The sequence below is a fragment of the Hylaeus volcanicus genome, chromosome 2, assembly GCF_026283585.1.
Source record: "Hylaeus volcanicus isolate JK05 chromosome 2, UHH_iyHylVolc1.0_haploid, whole genome shotgun sequence".
In the NCBI taxonomy this organism is placed as follows: Eukaryota; Metazoa; Arthropoda; class Insecta; order Hymenoptera; family Colletidae; genus Hylaeus; species Hylaeus volcanicus.
The window spans coordinates 23942427-23961736 of NC_071977.1; the positions used below are offsets into that span (position 1 = coordinate 23942427).

A 19310-nucleotide genomic window follows, 5' to 3' on the forward strand; every position below is an offset into this window, starting at 1 on the left:
CAGACGTTACGTTTGTACATGAAAGGGTTCATACGAAGCAATAAAATTACAGTTCGTGTACGCCACGGTTGTCCATTCTGTTACCACTGCTTCAACATCTTCAACCTGACCCACGCGTCGTCCTGCAGTCTGGATCTCATACGCCAGTGTTTCTCAAACTCTCGTCTCTTCACACGCACCCTAAATACGAGATAATTCGGACAGACTTCCAAGAGTAGAATAAACACAATATCAAACACTTTCTTAAAAATGTATTCACGTTTCAACGATTTGTATTCATTTTAAAATTACGAAATTTAGCTCAGACATGCCTTCTTGGAGTGCATAATAATTTAAAATTAAACCAAAAATTCATGAAGAAACCAAAATCTTTTAACGACCTAGCCAAGAAGACTTGCAAGAGACAGTGCTCGGTCCACGGTACAATTAATTTCTCAGATCGTAGCAGGCTCCAGTTTGAGAAACGCTGTCCTAGATCACAGTCGTACAGATCCCGCTCGCTCGTAAATTCAAGTTTGTCCCGAAGCTCAAACGTGCTCGCGCAATCAACGCAAGAGAGCTGCATGAAATTTTTCCGGACGATCCCGCGTAGGCGATGCACACGTGTGAGTGGTGCACACGCGTGCATAATGCAGCCTGGAGGGCCGGTCGATCAAACGGCACTTCTGCTCATCCCCCTTTTTCTTTTTTTTTTATCCCTTTCCCCTCTCTCGTGTACGCGCACGCACTCGTACGTCGACGTCGAATAAAAGATGGGCCAGTTTTCCCCCCGCACACCCGTCCCAGACGTCCCGCCACTATCGTCGGGCTTCTTCCCGCATTTCTCATGTCGGATTGAAAAAGGGTTGTAACGGGTGATTTATACGCGGGAAGTTCCCTCGGTTGCCGCGCTCCTAGCCCCGTGTTTTCTGTATCGTGCGTACCGATGCAGAACCGATCGTGTCCTATCTCGCCGATATCGGTGGACCGTGTTCGCGTATCTTCCCGTATCGAGAACGACGTCGCGGCGGGAAGAAAAATTACCGGGCTCATAAAGGGCGCGCCAGGAAACAGAAGTCGTCGGGGTATGGTAATCGTTGACGCTGTATCCGCGAAGGGAGTCGCGGGCCGCGAGCATCGACTGGTTTTAGGAGGTCGAACACCCCTGGATAAATTGTAGACATCACAAAACCCGACTGCCACAACTTCCTCGCGAGCAGTTATGGAAACACGAGACCTTAGAAATACTAGCTAGGCAAGCCGAAAATTGCGAACGAGGTCATAGCCACAGAATTTAGTGTTAATCGATGGAATAAGCGCTCAAGTCGCGGGAACGATTTAGAACGACCGTGCGATATCGCCGTGATCTCGGTGCACACTCGGCACCGATGTCATTGACGTGTCGGCAGCGTGCAGCCCCGGCTGCACAAAGGAACCATAAAGTATCCTAAGAAGTACGCTGTGAGCAGGCACGAAAGTACCTTCCTTCGTCATCTTTATCTACCTCTCCGTCGCGGAGGAGAGGAGCTCCGCCTTAACGATCCTCTCCCGCTTCTTTTTTTTCTTTCCGTTCTTTTTATTACAATCTAACCCCTCGGATTCTCTCGCACCCCCGCCGGTTATTGATTTAATTCTTCCTTAACGTATAGTCTGCGCGTGAACGTCGCTCCCTGCCGCCTCTCTGCACGCTTAAGATAAATTGACGATTATTGCCAGGAGCGAACTGCCTAGGTACTGGAAGTGCAAGAAGTTCAAGGTACTTAATGCTCGGTGCCCGGTGTTATTGCAGAAGTTCGGTGAAAAATTGCGCCGCGCGATAAGTATCTACCTTGGGTTCTTCGGTTCGCGATCGCGTAGCGGCTGTCATCGGTGCCGCGAAACTCGAACGGCTCGACCGAAGTTGGATCAAACACGTTTCGCCGCTCGAGGCCACCTTTTCGCGACTCCCACTTTCACACTAGGCGAACTTCTACTCTCTTCGAATACATATCAGTCTCAGAGGGAAGCGAATTAATAAGAATCGAAATTCCAATATCGGTTTACTGTCTTATAGGCAACGTATGCAAATTATTCGCGTGATAACGTTTGGACATTTTTTCATATAAACTACACAGGGTCTTATCGGATTGCACTTGTCTACACGAAGCACGAACGTGCGTTTGTTTTGTTCTCTTTTGTAACACGTTCATGTTTTTCACAGTAAAGCACAATCGGATGGGAACTGGGACAATTTATGGATACTTCTCTGCGTTTGGATTAGAGGATGGTTATTACGAGACTCGAGATATTATTAATTTTAACCCTTCGCAGTCCATATTTTTTGATTTTAATACATTTTTGTCGCGCCTCACGTGACATAGGAACGCAAAGGGTTAAGTTTCGACTTCGTATTTCGGAAAAGATCTAACGTTTAACTCTCTATCAGGGTGGAGATAATCTTCGAACGACCTCGAGCAGCGAATTAATTTGGATCCAACCGTAGGAACATGGACGCACCGGACACGTCCCAGTCGATCGTCGAGAATCGTTCCAAAGAGCCTTGAAGCATTCGTTCTCTTATCAGTCCGCCGCTGAATTATTTACGACGATAGTCGCTTGTACCGTGATATTTCTCCCCCCCCCCTCTTCGTTCCTGTTCTCCCTTACATCTTTAAAAATGATAAACGAAAAGGAAGATAAAGTAAACGACGATTATTATTGCGACGAAGTTATTTGCTCGGTGCCCCCCAACTTAAGGCGCTTGAAAGGTGTGTGTGTGTGTGTGTGTGTGAGAGAGTATGTGTACGTGTCACGAGGTCCCTAACGGTTATATTTACACTCGAAGCACTCGAAGCTGTCACTCTTACGGTTTACTTTAACATTCTACGGTGGCGACGATATCGACGATTAAACACTAAATATACATAGTTAAGTTCCGATCGTTGTAGATGCTACGCGTGGTTTCCTCCTGTTCGACGAGGAACGGGTACCCGTAGTGCGCTGGAGGAACTTTTCCTGGAACGGTTCTAGACTTTCGAGGAAATTAAACGAACCGAATCATAGCCTGGAGATACTTTTCGTGGGATCGGAACGATGGATGCTAGGCACGGTAGCTCCTGCAAAAGAAGTTATGAGTTCTTGAACTTGCGTATATTTTTCTTATAATCGATCAAAAAGTATCGCTAAAGTTGCGCAGTCCAGTTCACGCGTTATTTATAGTATCTGGATCGAAAGAAAAACATTTCAGCAAAATAAATCAGTGTTTGTGAATGGTATAAAGTTTCGTCTCTTTCCCTCGCGAGTTACAACTTGCTAGGAGTTACCGTATAATAGATTGTCGCTTAAGCATGGCGAACGGAATATACAGGGAACACGTTCTTCACGAGAAGTTCAACGAAAGTCTACGGTTCACCCGTTCGCTCGTCGCTGTCGAGCTGGTTCCCGTTCCTCTCGCTTTACTTTATTATTATTAATTTTCTTAATATATCACAATGTGGTCGGTTTTTCCTTCGTTCGCGCCGTACACGATTTATTTACTTACTCCTCGCAACAATTTTCCCGCTTTTACGTACACAAGTATTTCATTATTGTTGTCTCATCCCTGTATTGTCGATTCCTTACGTCGGTTAATCTCTCGATTTTCCTCGTTGCATGAAGGCGATGTCGGTAAGTGAATAGAGAAATAAAGTCGGGCTTATACGATATATATATATGTATATATCGTTATTATATGCTTAAAATCCGCCGATATTACGTCTTACCAATTTTTTTCGTATATATATCTATTTATATTTATATATATATATATTTCTTCTCGTGTATATCGCATATATACGCGTGTATGTATATATGTATATAAATTAAAGATTCGTTAGGGGCGCTATATGCTGCAATAATAAATAATACGACGAATACGTGCACGCGTGCGCATAGTGTACGCAGTCTGCACGCTCGGGATACTCAATTATTTACTTGACGTCAGTCTTGTGTGAAGCTGGATCGAAGCTCGCTAAAGTTCACGTTCGTCCTCCTCGCGAATCTTTTAGACTCCAACTTTTTCTACACGGGAACGCTCGATACCAGCACCGCCGATCACGCGTCAGTTTCTTTTCTTTTTCACGCTTGGCTCGCGACGATAGACTGACGTTCGGAACACGCCACCAAACTCGAAACGTCCGCCCATCAAGACGCCAATTAACGGCAATTAGGATAAACGTGCCAGTAATCGACGGCGATCCAGCGATCGACGCTTCCCACAATTTTAGTTAAACGTGAACCATTCTTATTAAAAAAAGCTGTTTCATTTGTTCATTTCGTTTCGTTCAATTTTATCGTTCGTCTCATTCGCGGATCGATAGCGAGCTCGATCCGGTAGCTCATGCGCGTCGAACAGACAAAACCGTTAAACCCGCGGAACTGCTTCTGGAAATCCGCGGTTGATGATTGGTGCCAGAAATGGTCAAGACTCTGATCAAGATAGAAGATTTCTATTCAAGTGAAAATGAAGTTAGAATTCGAATTATAGAATATAGCATCCTGGACTGAATAATTAAAAATTGAAGTGTTCAATTGGAAATGAATCACAAATAAATACAAACAGGTTTCACAAGTTATTTATCATCCGATTAAAAGAGCATCTATCTGTGACTCGTTAAATAAAAATTTCAATTTAATCCATTATACAATAAAATACTTCACAATGAACAAACACGAATTCAATTCGATTGAAAGAACGTTTCGAATGAGTTACTGCATATCGCTTTCACTCATCACTCGTTCCAATAATGAATAAAACGTATATCCGTTACCAATATTTCACAATGAACAGCTAAAAATTGAACTGGTAGGTCGGAAGAATAGATTGCTCCACGTTTTATTCGTTATTTACGGATCGACTAAAACTTTGCCTATCTCTGGTCGGTGCCCGCGGTTACCTTATCGCGCACGGCGCATTTTTCCGCAGCGACGGAACGCGGAAACGCGAAAAGAACCGCGAATGACAATTCCTTCGCGGAACTCCGCGCTAACGAAGCTGCGTTTGCTTTTTGTCGGCGCGGTCACGCGGCGCGGAAGAAATGTTGCACCGAGCGGAAAAACGTTCGCAGCACGCGAGCACTGTTTGGATGTCTATGTGCACGCGTGTACGTGCGACTGTCTGTGCGTTGTATCAACGAAAAATATGACTCTTTTTTTAGGCGGATCCTCCGGGGCGGAGCTCGAGAAACCTGTAACTCACCCGTAGCTTGGAATTTAAGAGAGAGTTGAAATAACTTTTTCACGTATCTCGGGGGAAAAAGCAGTGAAAGATGTACAGGGTGCTCGCGTTATTACCATACAGTATTTTGCTTTCAAATGAAGGCTGCAAGTCGAATAAAAGGAGAAAGTTGCATGCCCTTTTCCGTAAACCATACGAACACTTTTTGTGGTTTCAACGTCTATTATAAGTAAACGAGGTAATTAGAGAAATTTTCTTGCAGGCAACGTATATGAGTGTTCATTTTATGTAAATTTTGCGGACTAATTTCCTCGTTTGCGGAAGCGTCCACCCCGTGCTCCTTAGAAATGGCAGAAAATAGTTAATAGTAGCAAAAGATTGCGAAGAGTCGATAACAAGGATCGCAGTTGGCTTCGCGAACGCTTCGAGAATCGAATTTCCAGAAGAGCCGTCGCAGCTATCGCGCGTTGTCGTTAAACTGATATGCCAATTGTAGTTACAACTCCGGTTACACGTTCGCCTACCTACGGGAAGTAGGTTAAGTCCTCTCGAGCACGAGACTCGAGGTACACCTACTTATGGGTATATAGTATGGTCAGAAAGTGCGCCAATGGCAGTGCTCGTCGAGAAAGATCGCAATGAAATCGACTGCGTCGAGGCTCCATTGAACTCTCGGTTAATTTGGTTGCAGAGACGGGCAGTGTCGGATTCGGACGAAGGATGAATGAAAACTCTGCATAATGATTCATTCTCAGCGTTCATTCGCTGGGACACTTACGCAGATAAGCTTTCATTCGTTCAACGTGAAATGTAATTCAGCATGGAGAACGCATCGACTCCTTTGTGCTCGTGCATTGCTGCAGTGATTATATTTTTTAAATATTCAATCAGTCTGTTTGGAAAGCAAATTCGTAAGAAATGCAATTATAATTCTTTAAGAAGCACACAATTTCACGCACAATTTTAGTACGAATTGTGTGAAACTGGTTTACATCAAGATACAGGCACGAAGGAGTCAGAAGTGCGCTGATCTTTCGTTCGTTATCAGAGAATGTCCCTCGCCTCTGATCAGTGTGCCCTGAAATTTCCAAGCAGTTTACAACTCGCCTGCAGTCGATTCGATCTCCCGTGTCGTTTTCTTCTCTTCTTTTTCGTGTCGACGCTAACAGCGCGTACGTTATCGCTACGTCTTCAGCATCCACAGCTACTTTTGCGGATTCGTAAAGAACGCGTGGAACCGATCGTTCCAAGCTTATTCGATGATTAGAGCTTGATTATGTACAAATCGAAATCGTGACTCGATGCGGACGCTGAGAACTCCCGTGGTCTGATAGAATGGAGTGGGAACGCGCGATGATTTATGAGGGACCCCGTGGATGCTGAAGGGTTGGATCAACCGCGTGATCTCTCTACGTCAAGTACGATGTTCTGTCGTACCTTTGATCCAGCGGCGTGCGCTCTGCAGGTTGCTGAGATCCTTACGCGTATCTGTGCAACGAGTGTTCGCGACGTTTGCTTCCTCTGCGATCGCGCTCGCAGACTGGCTCCGGGCTTGGAGGATTCGAGTACGTCAGATTGCTGGAACCTCGTGGGGGTGGCGCGCTCATGGGAGGCGGCGGCGGAGGGAAAAAGCTCTGCAAGCACGCCTGATGCAACCACAGACGACACAGAAATGAAATTTCAGGTTACTTTTAAAGTGGTAGACGTTAGGATGCGCCACAGAATATTATCCCGGGTACTAAACTCTGTAACTCTACATAAAAATTAAGTATTTATGAGCCGTTCGCTACACAAATCGATTAATTCCACTTTTTGAAAAATCTTAAATTTAATTGTCAAAACACTTGGTACAATCATGACTTTTTATATTTATAATGACTTTCCCGAATAAGAAAGGTTAACACTATTAAACGACAACATTTTTGTGGCCATTGAATAATAAATAATTTATTTCGGAGGCTATTTCATCGCATTTCTCAACCCTTTGTTTTATGGAGTTAATCGATTTGCGCAATGAAAATTCATATGTTGCTCATATATTTAGCAAGTTGAAATTGAATTCGAAACTTAAGGTTTTGAGACGTTCACTATTGTCTGCGATGCGCTTTAAATTAGTCTACTTGGTTTCCACGCATTCGTGGATACTCACTTTCGCGCTACCCCTTGATGAAGACTTCGAGAATACGCTGTCCTGGTCGCTACTTACACTAGGCACGGGCATTGGTACTGCGTAATCGTAAGTGGCATCTGCGAACAAAGTGAATTCCACGTTCTACATATCTATCCCTCATGGTCAGTAAAACAGCGAAAAATTGGTCGTTACTTTAGGTAACCCTTGTGAAGTTATCAACCCAACTCCTCAAGGGTTGGATATTATTACTGCTTCTCGTCGACGCTAACACGCTAATTTCTTAAATCAAGCCAAGCATAAAACCACTCAACCACGCGAAGACTTCGTTGAAAGCCAAACGCTTGGAGTTAAACTACCGTCTCTAGAAGCGTCAAGGGGATTCCCAGCAATCGATCACGCACTCACCAGACTGCTCGACGTTGTCGTGAAGGTCCTTGTTGTCTATAACCACGGTACTATAACCGTAATAAGCGGCGTGAGGCGGTTCCCGGTACTTGTTCTCGTGGAAGGGTTCCTGGTATTCGTCCAATCGAACGTCGCCCAGCAGACGATCGTTTAGATCGCGGGGCAGCGTCGTCAACTTGGTTCCCGCGTACCGATCGTCGAGATCCTCGACTCTGTAGGTCATCAACGAAGGGTCCTTCTCCGTGGTGCCGTACGCAGACTCTGGGGACAGGTGCTGATGATTGCTAGAAGGAATGGCGCTCTTGGCGCCCAAGGGGCTGGCGAAGTTCTTTCGTTGTCTGTGCCGCGAGACGATCAGGAAGATCGCGACGGCCAATAGGAGGATCACAGCCGTCAGGACCCCGATGATCACGGCCATGTAAGTCGGATCGTCCTGCTTCGCCACTGGCACTTCGGCCTGAAGTGGATTGTCACGCGCCGAGATTGGATCCCGGAATCTCGGCGCCTCGGTCGTGGGGGGCGCTTCCGGGGTGAAGTTGCCGTGAGCGACGTCTGCAACAGAGAATCGACGATTCTCTCGTGATCTCGGGCTTGAGATTAAGGACAACTGCGCGATACGGCCCACTGATCATGATTAGTTGATAACAGGATGAGTTCGAATTGTTCTTTGATTCAACGAGTTGCGTTAATTATTTGCCTTTGGAATTACTTTTTCAAGAGGAATAAAATTCAACGGAAGTAGTAATCTTGTTAACCTTTAGATAGGGAGTTTTGTACTTTAACCAAGTGTAGTGTCCGCGCCTCCCATACCCAACAATAAGGAGTCAAACAAGAACACGAAACGTAGGGTACGGGATTGGTCGCGTAGGTAAAGCGGTCGACTGTGGATCCGAGGATCGTGGATTCGAATCCCCATGCCTTATTTTTCGTTTAGACTCCTACACAAGTAACGTAACATTCTCGTGCACCCTCTGTTCGAGGTGTCCATTAATTTCAAGTGACATACCACTAGTACAGCCAGTACCATAAGTATTCGTACCCTTTATATCCATCGAAGAAATTTGTCTAAATTAAGTGACAGGTGTGATGTTTTCAAACTAATTTTTCATTATAAATAAGTACATGAATAAGCCTTACACATGTATATAGTTATAATGGAACATTTATTTGAAAACATCAAACTTAATTCAGACATATATCTTCAATAGGTGGTACAAATACTTATGAGACTAACTGTATATGCAAAATCTTTCGATCATGAAGTCTTATTTATTATGTCAAACATTGAAGATTCTAACTCCTAATTACCCTGTACATACCAGAGTCGAAGGTGACCTCGCTGATCATGATCCAACGAGAGGCAAAGCTCAGTCTCAGCTTGACGAACTTGCCGATGCGATGGTGCAGCTTGATCGAGATGTTCCTCGAGTGCTCGAAGATCCTGTCCTCCATGTACGAGTACACGATCGGGTCGCCGGTGTAGTAGCGACCACCGACGCTGAACATTATACTCGCTTCGGAGAACACCTGTTGGCAGAAAAGGGTCACTTGTTATTCTTTGCGTTGCTAACCGATAGAGATGTTTCTTATGGCTACCTTCAGGCTCGAATCACTATACGTGGCTACTTTGTTGTAATCGTTGCAGGTGATTTGAAACAGCGACGAAGATTAACTTCCCAAGAGGATAGGTACACGAAGGCATGACAGGTTTCCAAAAATAAAGTGCTCGTATCACCATAAGGATCGAAGAGTTACACGCTTAAATTCTTCAGCTTTTTTGCGAAGCAAACCGCTTACGGGCGCCCAACGCAAATACAAAGTCGGAGCGGAGCACAAAAGCACGTAAAAACAGCTAGACAAGGCTGAGCTATAGGAGAACATTAGTCGCGAGTTTTGCGACCCTTTTCGCATGACTTTTCGCGTTTACGCAATTGACAAATGGGTGGAATTATTTTATACGCCCGAGGGTACGTTCTGAACCGCGGCTAGCGGAGCGTGTAAACGTAAAACACGTCGTTAGGAGGATACGTGGAACGTGGCGCGGCAAAGGTTATTTCAGACAGTAAAATTAAGCTTCTCATTGTGTACACTAAACATGATATAGCGGCTAATATTCAACATTAATTATATGTATAAATCAGCATCTTACGGTGCACGCTTAGAGCTCATGGGAGCCGCGGCGTTCCGTCGAGGAGCGTACCGGATATTAATATATCCAGCAATTTCTCTTCCACAAATACACCTCGGCTATTTAATACGGATATAACGTGCAACTTTATAGAGGCGACAGTGGGTTGACATCGACAACTCCGATAATTGTCAGCCCTCCCGCGGCTGCGTCTCCAAGCCCCCCAAGCGCGTGGAATGCTAATTCTACTTTAGGTTCTCCCCATTTGGAATTTTATACGTTAGGGTCTATCTCGTATGGTTTTGTATCCGGAACCATATCTAAAACTGCATTTTCCCAATAAAAACCATGTTTAACGACCTGACATCTAAAAATGCTTCGACGTAGACGTCTCTATTTCATAGTGCTCTATCTCGTGGTGTTATTCTCGGTATATTCCGCTTTGTTTTAGATGGAACAATTAAAAAAGAAATATAACCTGGAGAAAAACAGAAATTAGAGACCAAGATGACGACTATCTCAAGCGACAGTGCCCGCTTCAAGAACAGCGGAGTATTTACCAACCGATATCACCATATTCCCTCAATTTCTCTTGCACAAATACTCGCAGCTATTTATCGCGGATAATAACGAGCAACTTTCTAGAGGCAACCGTGGGTTGACATCGACGAGTTCGATAATTGCTAGCCTCCCGCGGCTGCGTTTCCAGGAGGCGGCGACGCGCGGAATGCTAATTCCACTCCAGGAAAGCGTAAGATAGTTGCGCGCGTAGAATGCCAGGCGGAAAGCCGTAGAGGTTGACGCACCAGCGCGTACGCGAGCTGGAAAGACGCGAACAGAGGGTGAGGGAGAAAGTGGGATATAGGCAGGAGAATAGCGCGAAGGGCTTGGAAACGGAGATTACAAAGCTGAGATTATCTAACTCCCTTAGCCCCCAAAGACGAACGCAACGACGACGCGTATGGATTTTCAAGGTAGCACCGTCGGAGCCTTCTGGAGCTCGTCGCCGACCGACGGCCCGGGAGTATGAGGAAGCCGAAGAAGACGAAGTGGCGGCCGCGAAGCCTGTTTCGGAGGGGTAGGAGGAGACGAGGAGCGAAACTGGCGATGCTTTGAAGTGCTGTCTTTCAGAAGACGTGTCCTATCCGCGCGAGCGGGCGCTTGTTAATAGAAGGGGACGTTTAGGGGTGGTTGCTACCACCTACCCACCTCACCCCTTTGCTTGTTCCCCATACCTCACCCATAGACTGCCGACTTGCCAGACTGTCGGTATTGTATTTGAATACGTGGCGTATCTGCTCCTTCGGCTCGTTGCTCGCCACCATTGTGCGTACCGGAGAGATAGAGAAAGAACAACACTGCAGACCGTTTCTCATGCTCTTCGACGTTACCTTCCCCGTCCTGCGACGAATCTTCCCTCCTTCTCGGCCTAACCCCCGAGCCGATGCAGCCGTCGTTTCTGCTGCCCTTGCCTTCGCCACCTACCCCCCATCTTGCCCGGTCGCGAGCCGACACAATCGAGCCTCGAGCTGGGTAATGAGGCGCTCCATTCAAATAAATCTTGATACCGGTAAGGAGAGTGTTTCGAGGCCTATTATATAGATTCGCGCATGAGGCGACGTCGCCCCCGGAAAACTTCCATTCTCCTTCTGACGACGCGCGACTTCGCGATTCTTCGTGGAACGCGAGGAAAAAAGAGGCGAACTCGGGAGCCATTCCATCTTCCCGTCTCTCGGATGCCTGTCTGTCTACGACCACTTTAACTGTCTGACTTCAACCACTTCCCTGTCGACTCTCGTTTTAGCGTGGGGCTTAAAAACGCGACGTCTTCCTGTTTCATTTATTAGGAATTATTGAATATTTTGGCGAGGGTCTCTGAGAGATGTCTATGTACATCTCCGTTTACAATCTTATCATCCGACAGAACGACTAAAGGATTCGTCATCCTTTTATTTGTTGATTAACCCCTTCCATTCCTATGTCGAGTGTGACTCGACATCAGTTTTTATCTCAGGAGCTTTTTTGTCAACTCCCACTCGACTGTCGATCAATAGTAAAGGAAATTGTTCCAATAGATATCATACACTTGAAAATTACAAAATACAACAAAAGCGAGAATAAAACTGGTATTTAAATGAATTTGTTTCTTCTCTTATTTTTTAGTTAAAGTAAATTTTAAATAAAACACTAAAAAGCGTTGGGAGTTGCTGGTAACGAAATTGAAATAGAATTCGGAGTTGGCGATATACGTACACAACCCTTCAATTTTCCTCGAACTCTTCATCGATCTAAAAGACGATGACACTCGAGTTCCTCAGACCTGACGAAACGTTAAAATTTCATTTCCCAAAAGCAGCGTGCGCTCCCCCTCGATTGTTTGTTGTTTCGAGGTCCCTTCGGCTGCTCGATTATGGAACAGATTTCTGTCCAGGGTAATGAGGGGTTCCATTGAAATAAATCTTGATAGCGGGGGCGAGGCCATTATATAGAAATTCGTGGCCGGAAGCACGCGGGGCCGGAAAATTTTCACAGAACGGCCAACACCCTGCGTCAGTGGCACAACCACCACAACCACCTCTGTTGTTGCCACCCTGTAAAATCCCGCGCCTCGTTTCCTCTTTCTCTTTTCATCCGTTCCACACGAAACCCAGGGGCTAACCGTTGTTGCGCCTCGTTACCCATCCTACGTCCGACCTTGACTCCGACGTGGAAACTAGATTTCATGGCGTACACCGTCGTTCCAACCCTCCAGGTTTCTTTTCGTCCTTCTCCAAGCCCGGATTAAAGGCTGACGGTGAGATCTTCGCGCGCATTTCGCCACGACTGTCTGTCTCGCATTTTTTCACTTTATATATCCATATTTCTCGTCGTTTTTCCTCCCCTTGCCGCACCCCTTACCCCGCGGCTCGCCCATTTTTTTCCCTCGCTATCTTCATTCTCTCCTCTTTTTTTTCCCCACTCGTTTTTTGTATCGTAGCTCCACGTTGGCGAGCCACCGCCGCGGGCTCTTCCAATTTCCTCCCTGTCGTGCGCGCGTCTATCTACAATTTTTTCGCGCATTTTCACGGATATTCGCTGAACGATCATGGAGGAAATTTGAAAATAACGCGGATCGGGGCTTGTATTCGCGGAGATCGCTGCCAAGGAGATTACGGGATGGAAATTCCATCGTCGAACCATTGGTAACCGATAGCAAGCCACCAACCGTTCCATGGAAATCGAACGACAGAGTTGAAGTCGCGAACCGAGTGCAAATTAATTTAACCCCGAAGAGTTGAAATTTTGATGCTTCTTTCTAAAATGCACTTTCTTCTTTCTACGTTCGTAATAAGTAATATTCCCAGTTTTCAAGAACAGAATATGTCTTTAGAGTGCTTGATGAACCGTGAACCGACGAGGTTGACGAATTTATGCGGTTGACGGAATAATAGGTAGGGAGCATGTATTACGGGATCTGGAGGCACCACTAGTGGAAGCTAACAGACATCGAGCGTGACTTCAGGGCTGCATGTTGTTGAACGTAGCTACGTGACTGTTCTCCGGGCCAAAAATCTGCTAGAGGGTCTGTTCGTGGGGATACGGAGATCACGACCCGCAAACGTTGGGGAAGGCTCTGGTTTCTCGTACCAGGTTTTCCTGTCTCTTCCTTTTGCCCTACCTTCCGAATCACGACGCGAAATCGACTTAGCTGCAGGTTACGCGTCAAACTTGGGGGTAATTGCCGAATTCAACCCTTTGCACTCCGATGTCGGCTGTGACTCGACATCAGTTTTTATCTCAGGAACTCCTTTGTCGAGTCTCACTCGACAGTCTTTCGTGTCCAAATCAATAGTGAAGGCAATTGTTTCAAGAGATATTATACATATGAAAATTACGAAATACAACAAAAGTGAGAATAAAACTGATATTTAAGTGAATTTGTTTCCGCCTTTATTTATTTAAATTGCCTTTTTTTTGGTTAAAGTAAATTTTAAATAAAACACTTGAAAACGTTGGGAGCTGCTGATAACATTGAAATATAATTCGGAGTGCAAAGGGTTAAATCTATCGTGAAGAAGACCTCACAACTAACTAAAGCAGAGCTACTTAACATACATAATTTAACCATAGCTTGAGCACTGTGGATCTGTATTTTTAAAATACATTCGCATGGTCAATTCGCATTTAATAAAAATCCAAAGAATTCACGACCCACGCCACGAGATAGAATATAACGAATGTTTCTGAGACTCACCTGAACATCTTTGGTGAACTGGTTGTTGCAGTAAATGTGCACAGCGGAGAACTCTCTGACGTGGTCGAACTCGAACTTGATCTCGAGCGGATGACCGGACCTGGTGTCGTTTCTCCAGCCGACCCAGCCCTGACCCCTGTCGTAATCGTAATAACCCATCTTGAAGTTATCCGGCCCGATCTTGCCATCCGTCAGTTGTCCCAGGCCACGTAGAAGCTGGCCGTCCCAGTATCCGTCGTAAGTAGCGTCGAAGAACTCCCAATTGCCGCGTTTGTCGCCCTGTGGCATCGAGTACGACACGATTCCGTCGTTCCAAGGGCAACCGTACAGTTCCACGCGCATGCAAACGGTTCGCCGATGGTAGCTGTACGGCAGGAAACGGACCTTGCTCGCCCACATCGGCGGCTCCAATTCGTGCTTCGACTCCAGGTAGGTGTTCGTGTTCCCCTTGATCACCTGCAACGAATAATTAACGAGAAAATTATTAATTATGCATTCAGTTTGAAAGTGAAACGCTTGATACGCTAGGGACGACTTTAATCTTCGACGGGCTTGATACATTATCCGTAAAACTATTTTATTATTAGAGACTAGAGTCGTTTAAGTCTTCTGGGTGGAAATCAGTCAGTCTTTTTTGAACGTATAATGAAATTGCAGAGGGAGAAATATAATTTGTCTACGTGGTACTTGCTATTCCCATTTATAATTTGATAAAGATTGTAATATTATTACAAATTAATTCCACTCTTAAATGACTGAACTGTTGTCAGGAATATTCACCAACGTGTAATATCTGTTTGGCTATTTTCCTACCACATTGATGAAAAAAAAAAACGGGTGTGTGTAACGGTCTATGAATCTGCAGCGATTAGAATAAACCACTCCCCGTCCAATTTCGTCCAATTTAGCTGTCCAAATTGTTTAGAATATATAGCTGTACGAACTTTGGCCGAAAGAGACGAATGGCTCTCAAGGCGTATCATTAAAATGCCATAAACCATCGATCGCATCAATAATGAACATTCAAATAGCGCGTATACACCTGTCGGGATCACGAACGCGATAACCACGGTCACGTAACCGGCCATACGTGAGAATCTCGAGGCGGAGTCGAGAGGCGCTGTCAGGCTCGTAAGTGGAAAATAAGAGGTCCTTTGTTTCGAAGGGACGACCCTCGACGACGCCGTCCGAGAAATTCTCGATCCTCCTTCGCGATACACGCGTTTCGACCTTCGGGCTCGCGCACCGCCGACGGAATAGAACGCGCGTTGTTCTATCCGGGAACGCGTGAAACGAGAAATCGCTGCACCGTGGAATGCCTCGACGAATCCTAATAACGCTCGTGAAAACATTTCACGTTTTCTCCCTTAGGAATTCATTGGCAGTGACAATAATTAACCATTCCGAGCGTCGCCATTCGGGATGCCGAACGTAGACGTTACTTGTATGTAAAATGTTCCATCCGGTTAGTTCTTAATCCTCGTTAGGTGAATCGACAGGTTTTTTTTTCTAGAAGGGATGCTACCTTTTATATTTTATTTTGTTTCTGGTATTTTTTTATACCATCAGAATTAAGTGATAAGATGGAATACTTAGGTGAGAGATTCTATATACTATCCTAGGGTACCAAGCACACATTAAAAAGTATCGAAGTGACATTCTCAAATTACTTTTTAACGTTACTGATAAACAAGTTATCAAATCACGTACAACCGATTACGATCAGACATTCGTGATCATACCTCCCAAGTTTCTTTTCCAGAGTCAATTAGGATGAAGTGAATTCCACGCGCTGTAATATCCAGTTCTTCCCCCGTAGCCCTGTTTACTGGCGTCGCGCAGCTTTTTCACAACAAGTAGACTCTTTTAGTTGGTAGCCAGAGCCATGATCGCGTTAAGGAAATCCGATTAAAAGATGATCGTCGTCGGCGGTCCGGTGGAACAGGCACGTTCTGCGGCGGGGTAGTCCTGGTAATTGGGACCAGTAGCTGACACCGTTTTATTTGCGCTCGTTATTCCCGCCGCGACGCCTCTACCTGATGTTTAGCACATCGAAACGACTGCGGCGCGGGGCAGGTTGGGGCCAACGGTGAAATACAATGAGCCGACACGTGTGAAATTTCGCTGCGCGTCGTATCGTAGACAACTGTGTCTCGTTCCTACTTCGTTACAAGAGTTTAATGAGCGCGCCGACGATCCGCTGGGCGAAACGCTCGTTAAGAGGCTGAAATATGCCCGCGAACGAAACAGTCCTGAAAGAAGTCTACTCGAACGGGCCGTGGAAAAAGGAGACCTTCCGCGGCGTTGAAATTTCGGTGACGTTGGCAGAAAATCAGAATAAATTGCAACGCAAACTGCGAACCTACCAGCAAATAAGGATACGGAGAAATAGGAAGTCCTACGTAAGTTGAATTTATGCATCTCGAGATTGAATTTAATTGGGACAGAAGTTCTCCGGAGAAATGAGTTGCGGAGGTGTATTGGTTTAGATATTAGGATCAGACATCGCATTCCCCTTAATTCGAGTCTTGAGACCTTATTTTAAGATCTGTTCGTCTTATTCGTACTCGTAAGATCCTTGTTCAATTATATTAGAAAAAATTCAGTGTTTCGAATTTGACTATATAATTTGCAGAACAAATTCTCAAGTTCGCGTACTTTAATAAACCAAACAATTAAATAGATACAAGAATTCAACTTTTACTGCAGAAAAAAATGAAAATCCGTTCAGATATGAAGATTCTCATTCATACCTTCCTCTCTTTTAAAATCACACAACATTCTCAAGCAACGTTTCCTTTCGATTCCAAGAATAAAGGAAGTACGTTAGACGACAAGGATCTATGAATCACGCCGGGCAATAAACCTTTCGCCGCCATCCTCTGCAATTGAAAGCAATTGAAAAATCCGCTTGTTAATAACGCCCGCGTAATCGTTTCCAATGAACCGCGATAGGATTCCGCAAATTTTCAGCTCATTCCGAGAAAACTCGTCGTCGGCGCGGCAAAAGGGAGAACGAGAGGGCGAAAATACAGCGGCATTTACGAGCCGTCGACTCGTCCACCAAGAAAAATAAGTAATCTCGATATTTATCTCCACACCCACGCGTTCCGACTGGGAAACGACGCCGCGATCTCGAGTCGAAAAAACTTTTTCACGTTCCGTCGCGGTCAGAACGACCGTGTTCCTTAATAATCATCCTGAACAGCGGTATTTCGGCGGGCGTGCTAAGGAAACCTATAAAACTTTATTCTTTTTTCGACAGTTTTACGAAACTTTATTAGAGGAATTCTTATAACTTTATTTTTATGTTCTTTTTAAGTTCTCTTTAACACTGACTCAGAACTTTTTCAATCATTTGTATAAATAAGACACGTACACAGAAAAAAGATTGATGAGCTACAAGAGCTGGGACACGTTAAATGTAAAAATTCATTATAATCCACTTGGGCGAAAAAAGAGCTTTTGACGAAAAATGTGCATTGCATTACAAAATTAGAGGAGCTCAAAGAGTACCGAATTCTCAATCAGGTGCATTCTCCTCGTTATCGAACATCTCAACCAGCTTTAAATCAACCTCATCGATATATCGTTGGACGACATTTATCCACCTTTAAAAAGAGATATTCGTAGCAGACAGAGTGCAATTACTAACGGGCACTTTCTTGAGTGCGTCACCGGTACTTTTCGTCACTTTTCGTAGCGAATAAAATTCGTGCAACGGGTCGAAGAAGTCCTGGCAGGGCGTGGCGCGCCACCAACGCCCATTTTATGTTAATGTTTCTGTGCGTCTCGATCCCGAATAGTCCGCGAAGCGGCGGCTTCCTACAGAACAGAAGCCGTCGTTGATGGCCTCGTGTCGTCGAGGAAAGATCGTGACGGATAAGCCGTCTGACGATTTAATTAGACGGATATTTACGCAACGGGTGGTCCGAAGTGTAGACGCGCGTATTTCCCGATGCGTCATGTGTTCGCGAAAGAGGTTCGTCGACCTCCACGATCGGCCACAGTCGATTCATCGGGGATTCTCTGGGGATTAAGGGGGACCTAATTTGGTTTGACCTATGTCAAACCAAATTTTTGTGGGTGAATTTAATTTAGTAATTCAGAGATTCTGTGGATTGATGACTGAAAGTGTAGATGAATTATTGACATTTCTAAGTTTATTCATTTATATCATTATAATATTCAAGTATTCTTTAAAAAAAAAAAAGAACATTATTCGACGGTGTTGTTGATGAAGCATATTTGCATGTCTGATGAGGTTATTTATGTAACAAATACAGTTATCGCAATACCGATGTTATATTATCAGTCTTCCCTCTATTGACTCAATTTCCGCCTTCTTATTTATAGTAAAAGTCGTGATATTATCACGAATTATCCCGTATGATTTGCACCAACCATGTCATAACTCCTCCTCAGTGTACTTAATAACCCAGCCCCGAGGGCAAACATAATCTTCACAACCAGCAAGTTGCCGCGAAAAATCCGATCGCAAACGTGTCTTTTTGTTCCCTAACCCCATTAAGACTTCATCCTGCTTTAATTTATGCATTTTCCTAATAAAGCGCTTCAAATCTCATATTTACGAGGATTAAACTTCTTCCAACCGATGCAAAAAAACAGAACCAGTTGTCGTCGGCTGCTAAACATACGCAAGGCTCGTCGAATGTTAGCGGAAATACCAGAGGAGGAGATAGTTTATGGAAACGATTAACTCGGCTAGACCGCGAGGTCAGCACGAGGGATCAGCGAGATAAATTATGTCCGCGCGCGTGTTTTCGTCGCACCAAATACGGCTGCTTAAAAATATTAGACGCTTCCCGCGATTCTGTTCCTTTTTTATTCCTGGTTTCCTCCGCGGTTCATTCGAACGGACTGTAAACGCCGGTCGTTGACAACCGCACGGCATGGTACCACCGACGTCGTCTGGTCCAGCCCGAGCTGTTAGGAGAGATTATACGTCGGATAAGCCGAGTGTCGTTGTGTAATTAAGCGAGGAACAGCATGGTCCGCGCAGCGGGTGGAACGAGACACGTATTTCTGCAGATTTATCCCCGCCCGGGAGTCCCCGACCAGGTATTTTGGGTGGCCAGATTCGTTCGAACTTGTATCTTTTCAGTGGAGATGCAGGACCAGTGGCGCAATAACCTTCACACCCTTCTGAAACACCCACTTTTTGAACGTTCATATTCTTTCATGTGGAAGTACGAAAATAAATTGATATCGTCGAAGG

The 19310-nt window shown here is 45.1% G+C and overlaps 1 protein-coding gene across 2 annotated transcripts in view; it reads right to left on the reverse strand.

Moving 5' to 3' along the window:
• Positions 1–3080: 3080 nt before the first annotated feature.
• LOC128872919 (discoidin domain-containing receptor 2-like) overlaps positions 3081–19310 on the reverse strand; it is a 138611-nt gene continuing 122381 nt past the window's right edge. For both annotated transcript variants that reach the window (XM_054116106.1, XM_054116105.1), the window contains 5 exons: positions 14072–14527; positions 9029–9236; positions 7710–8261; positions 7323–7420; positions 3081–6819 (listed from right to left, as the gene is read on the reverse strand). In XM_054116106.1, coding sequence (XP_053972081.1) covers positions 6652–6819; positions 7323–7420; positions 7710–8261; positions 9029–9236; positions 14072–14527 — 1482 coding nt within the window. In that variant the 3' untranslated portion in view covers positions 3081–6651. The remainder of the gene's footprint in view (positions 6820–7322; positions 7421–7709; positions 8262–9028; positions 9237–14071; positions 14528–19310) is intronic.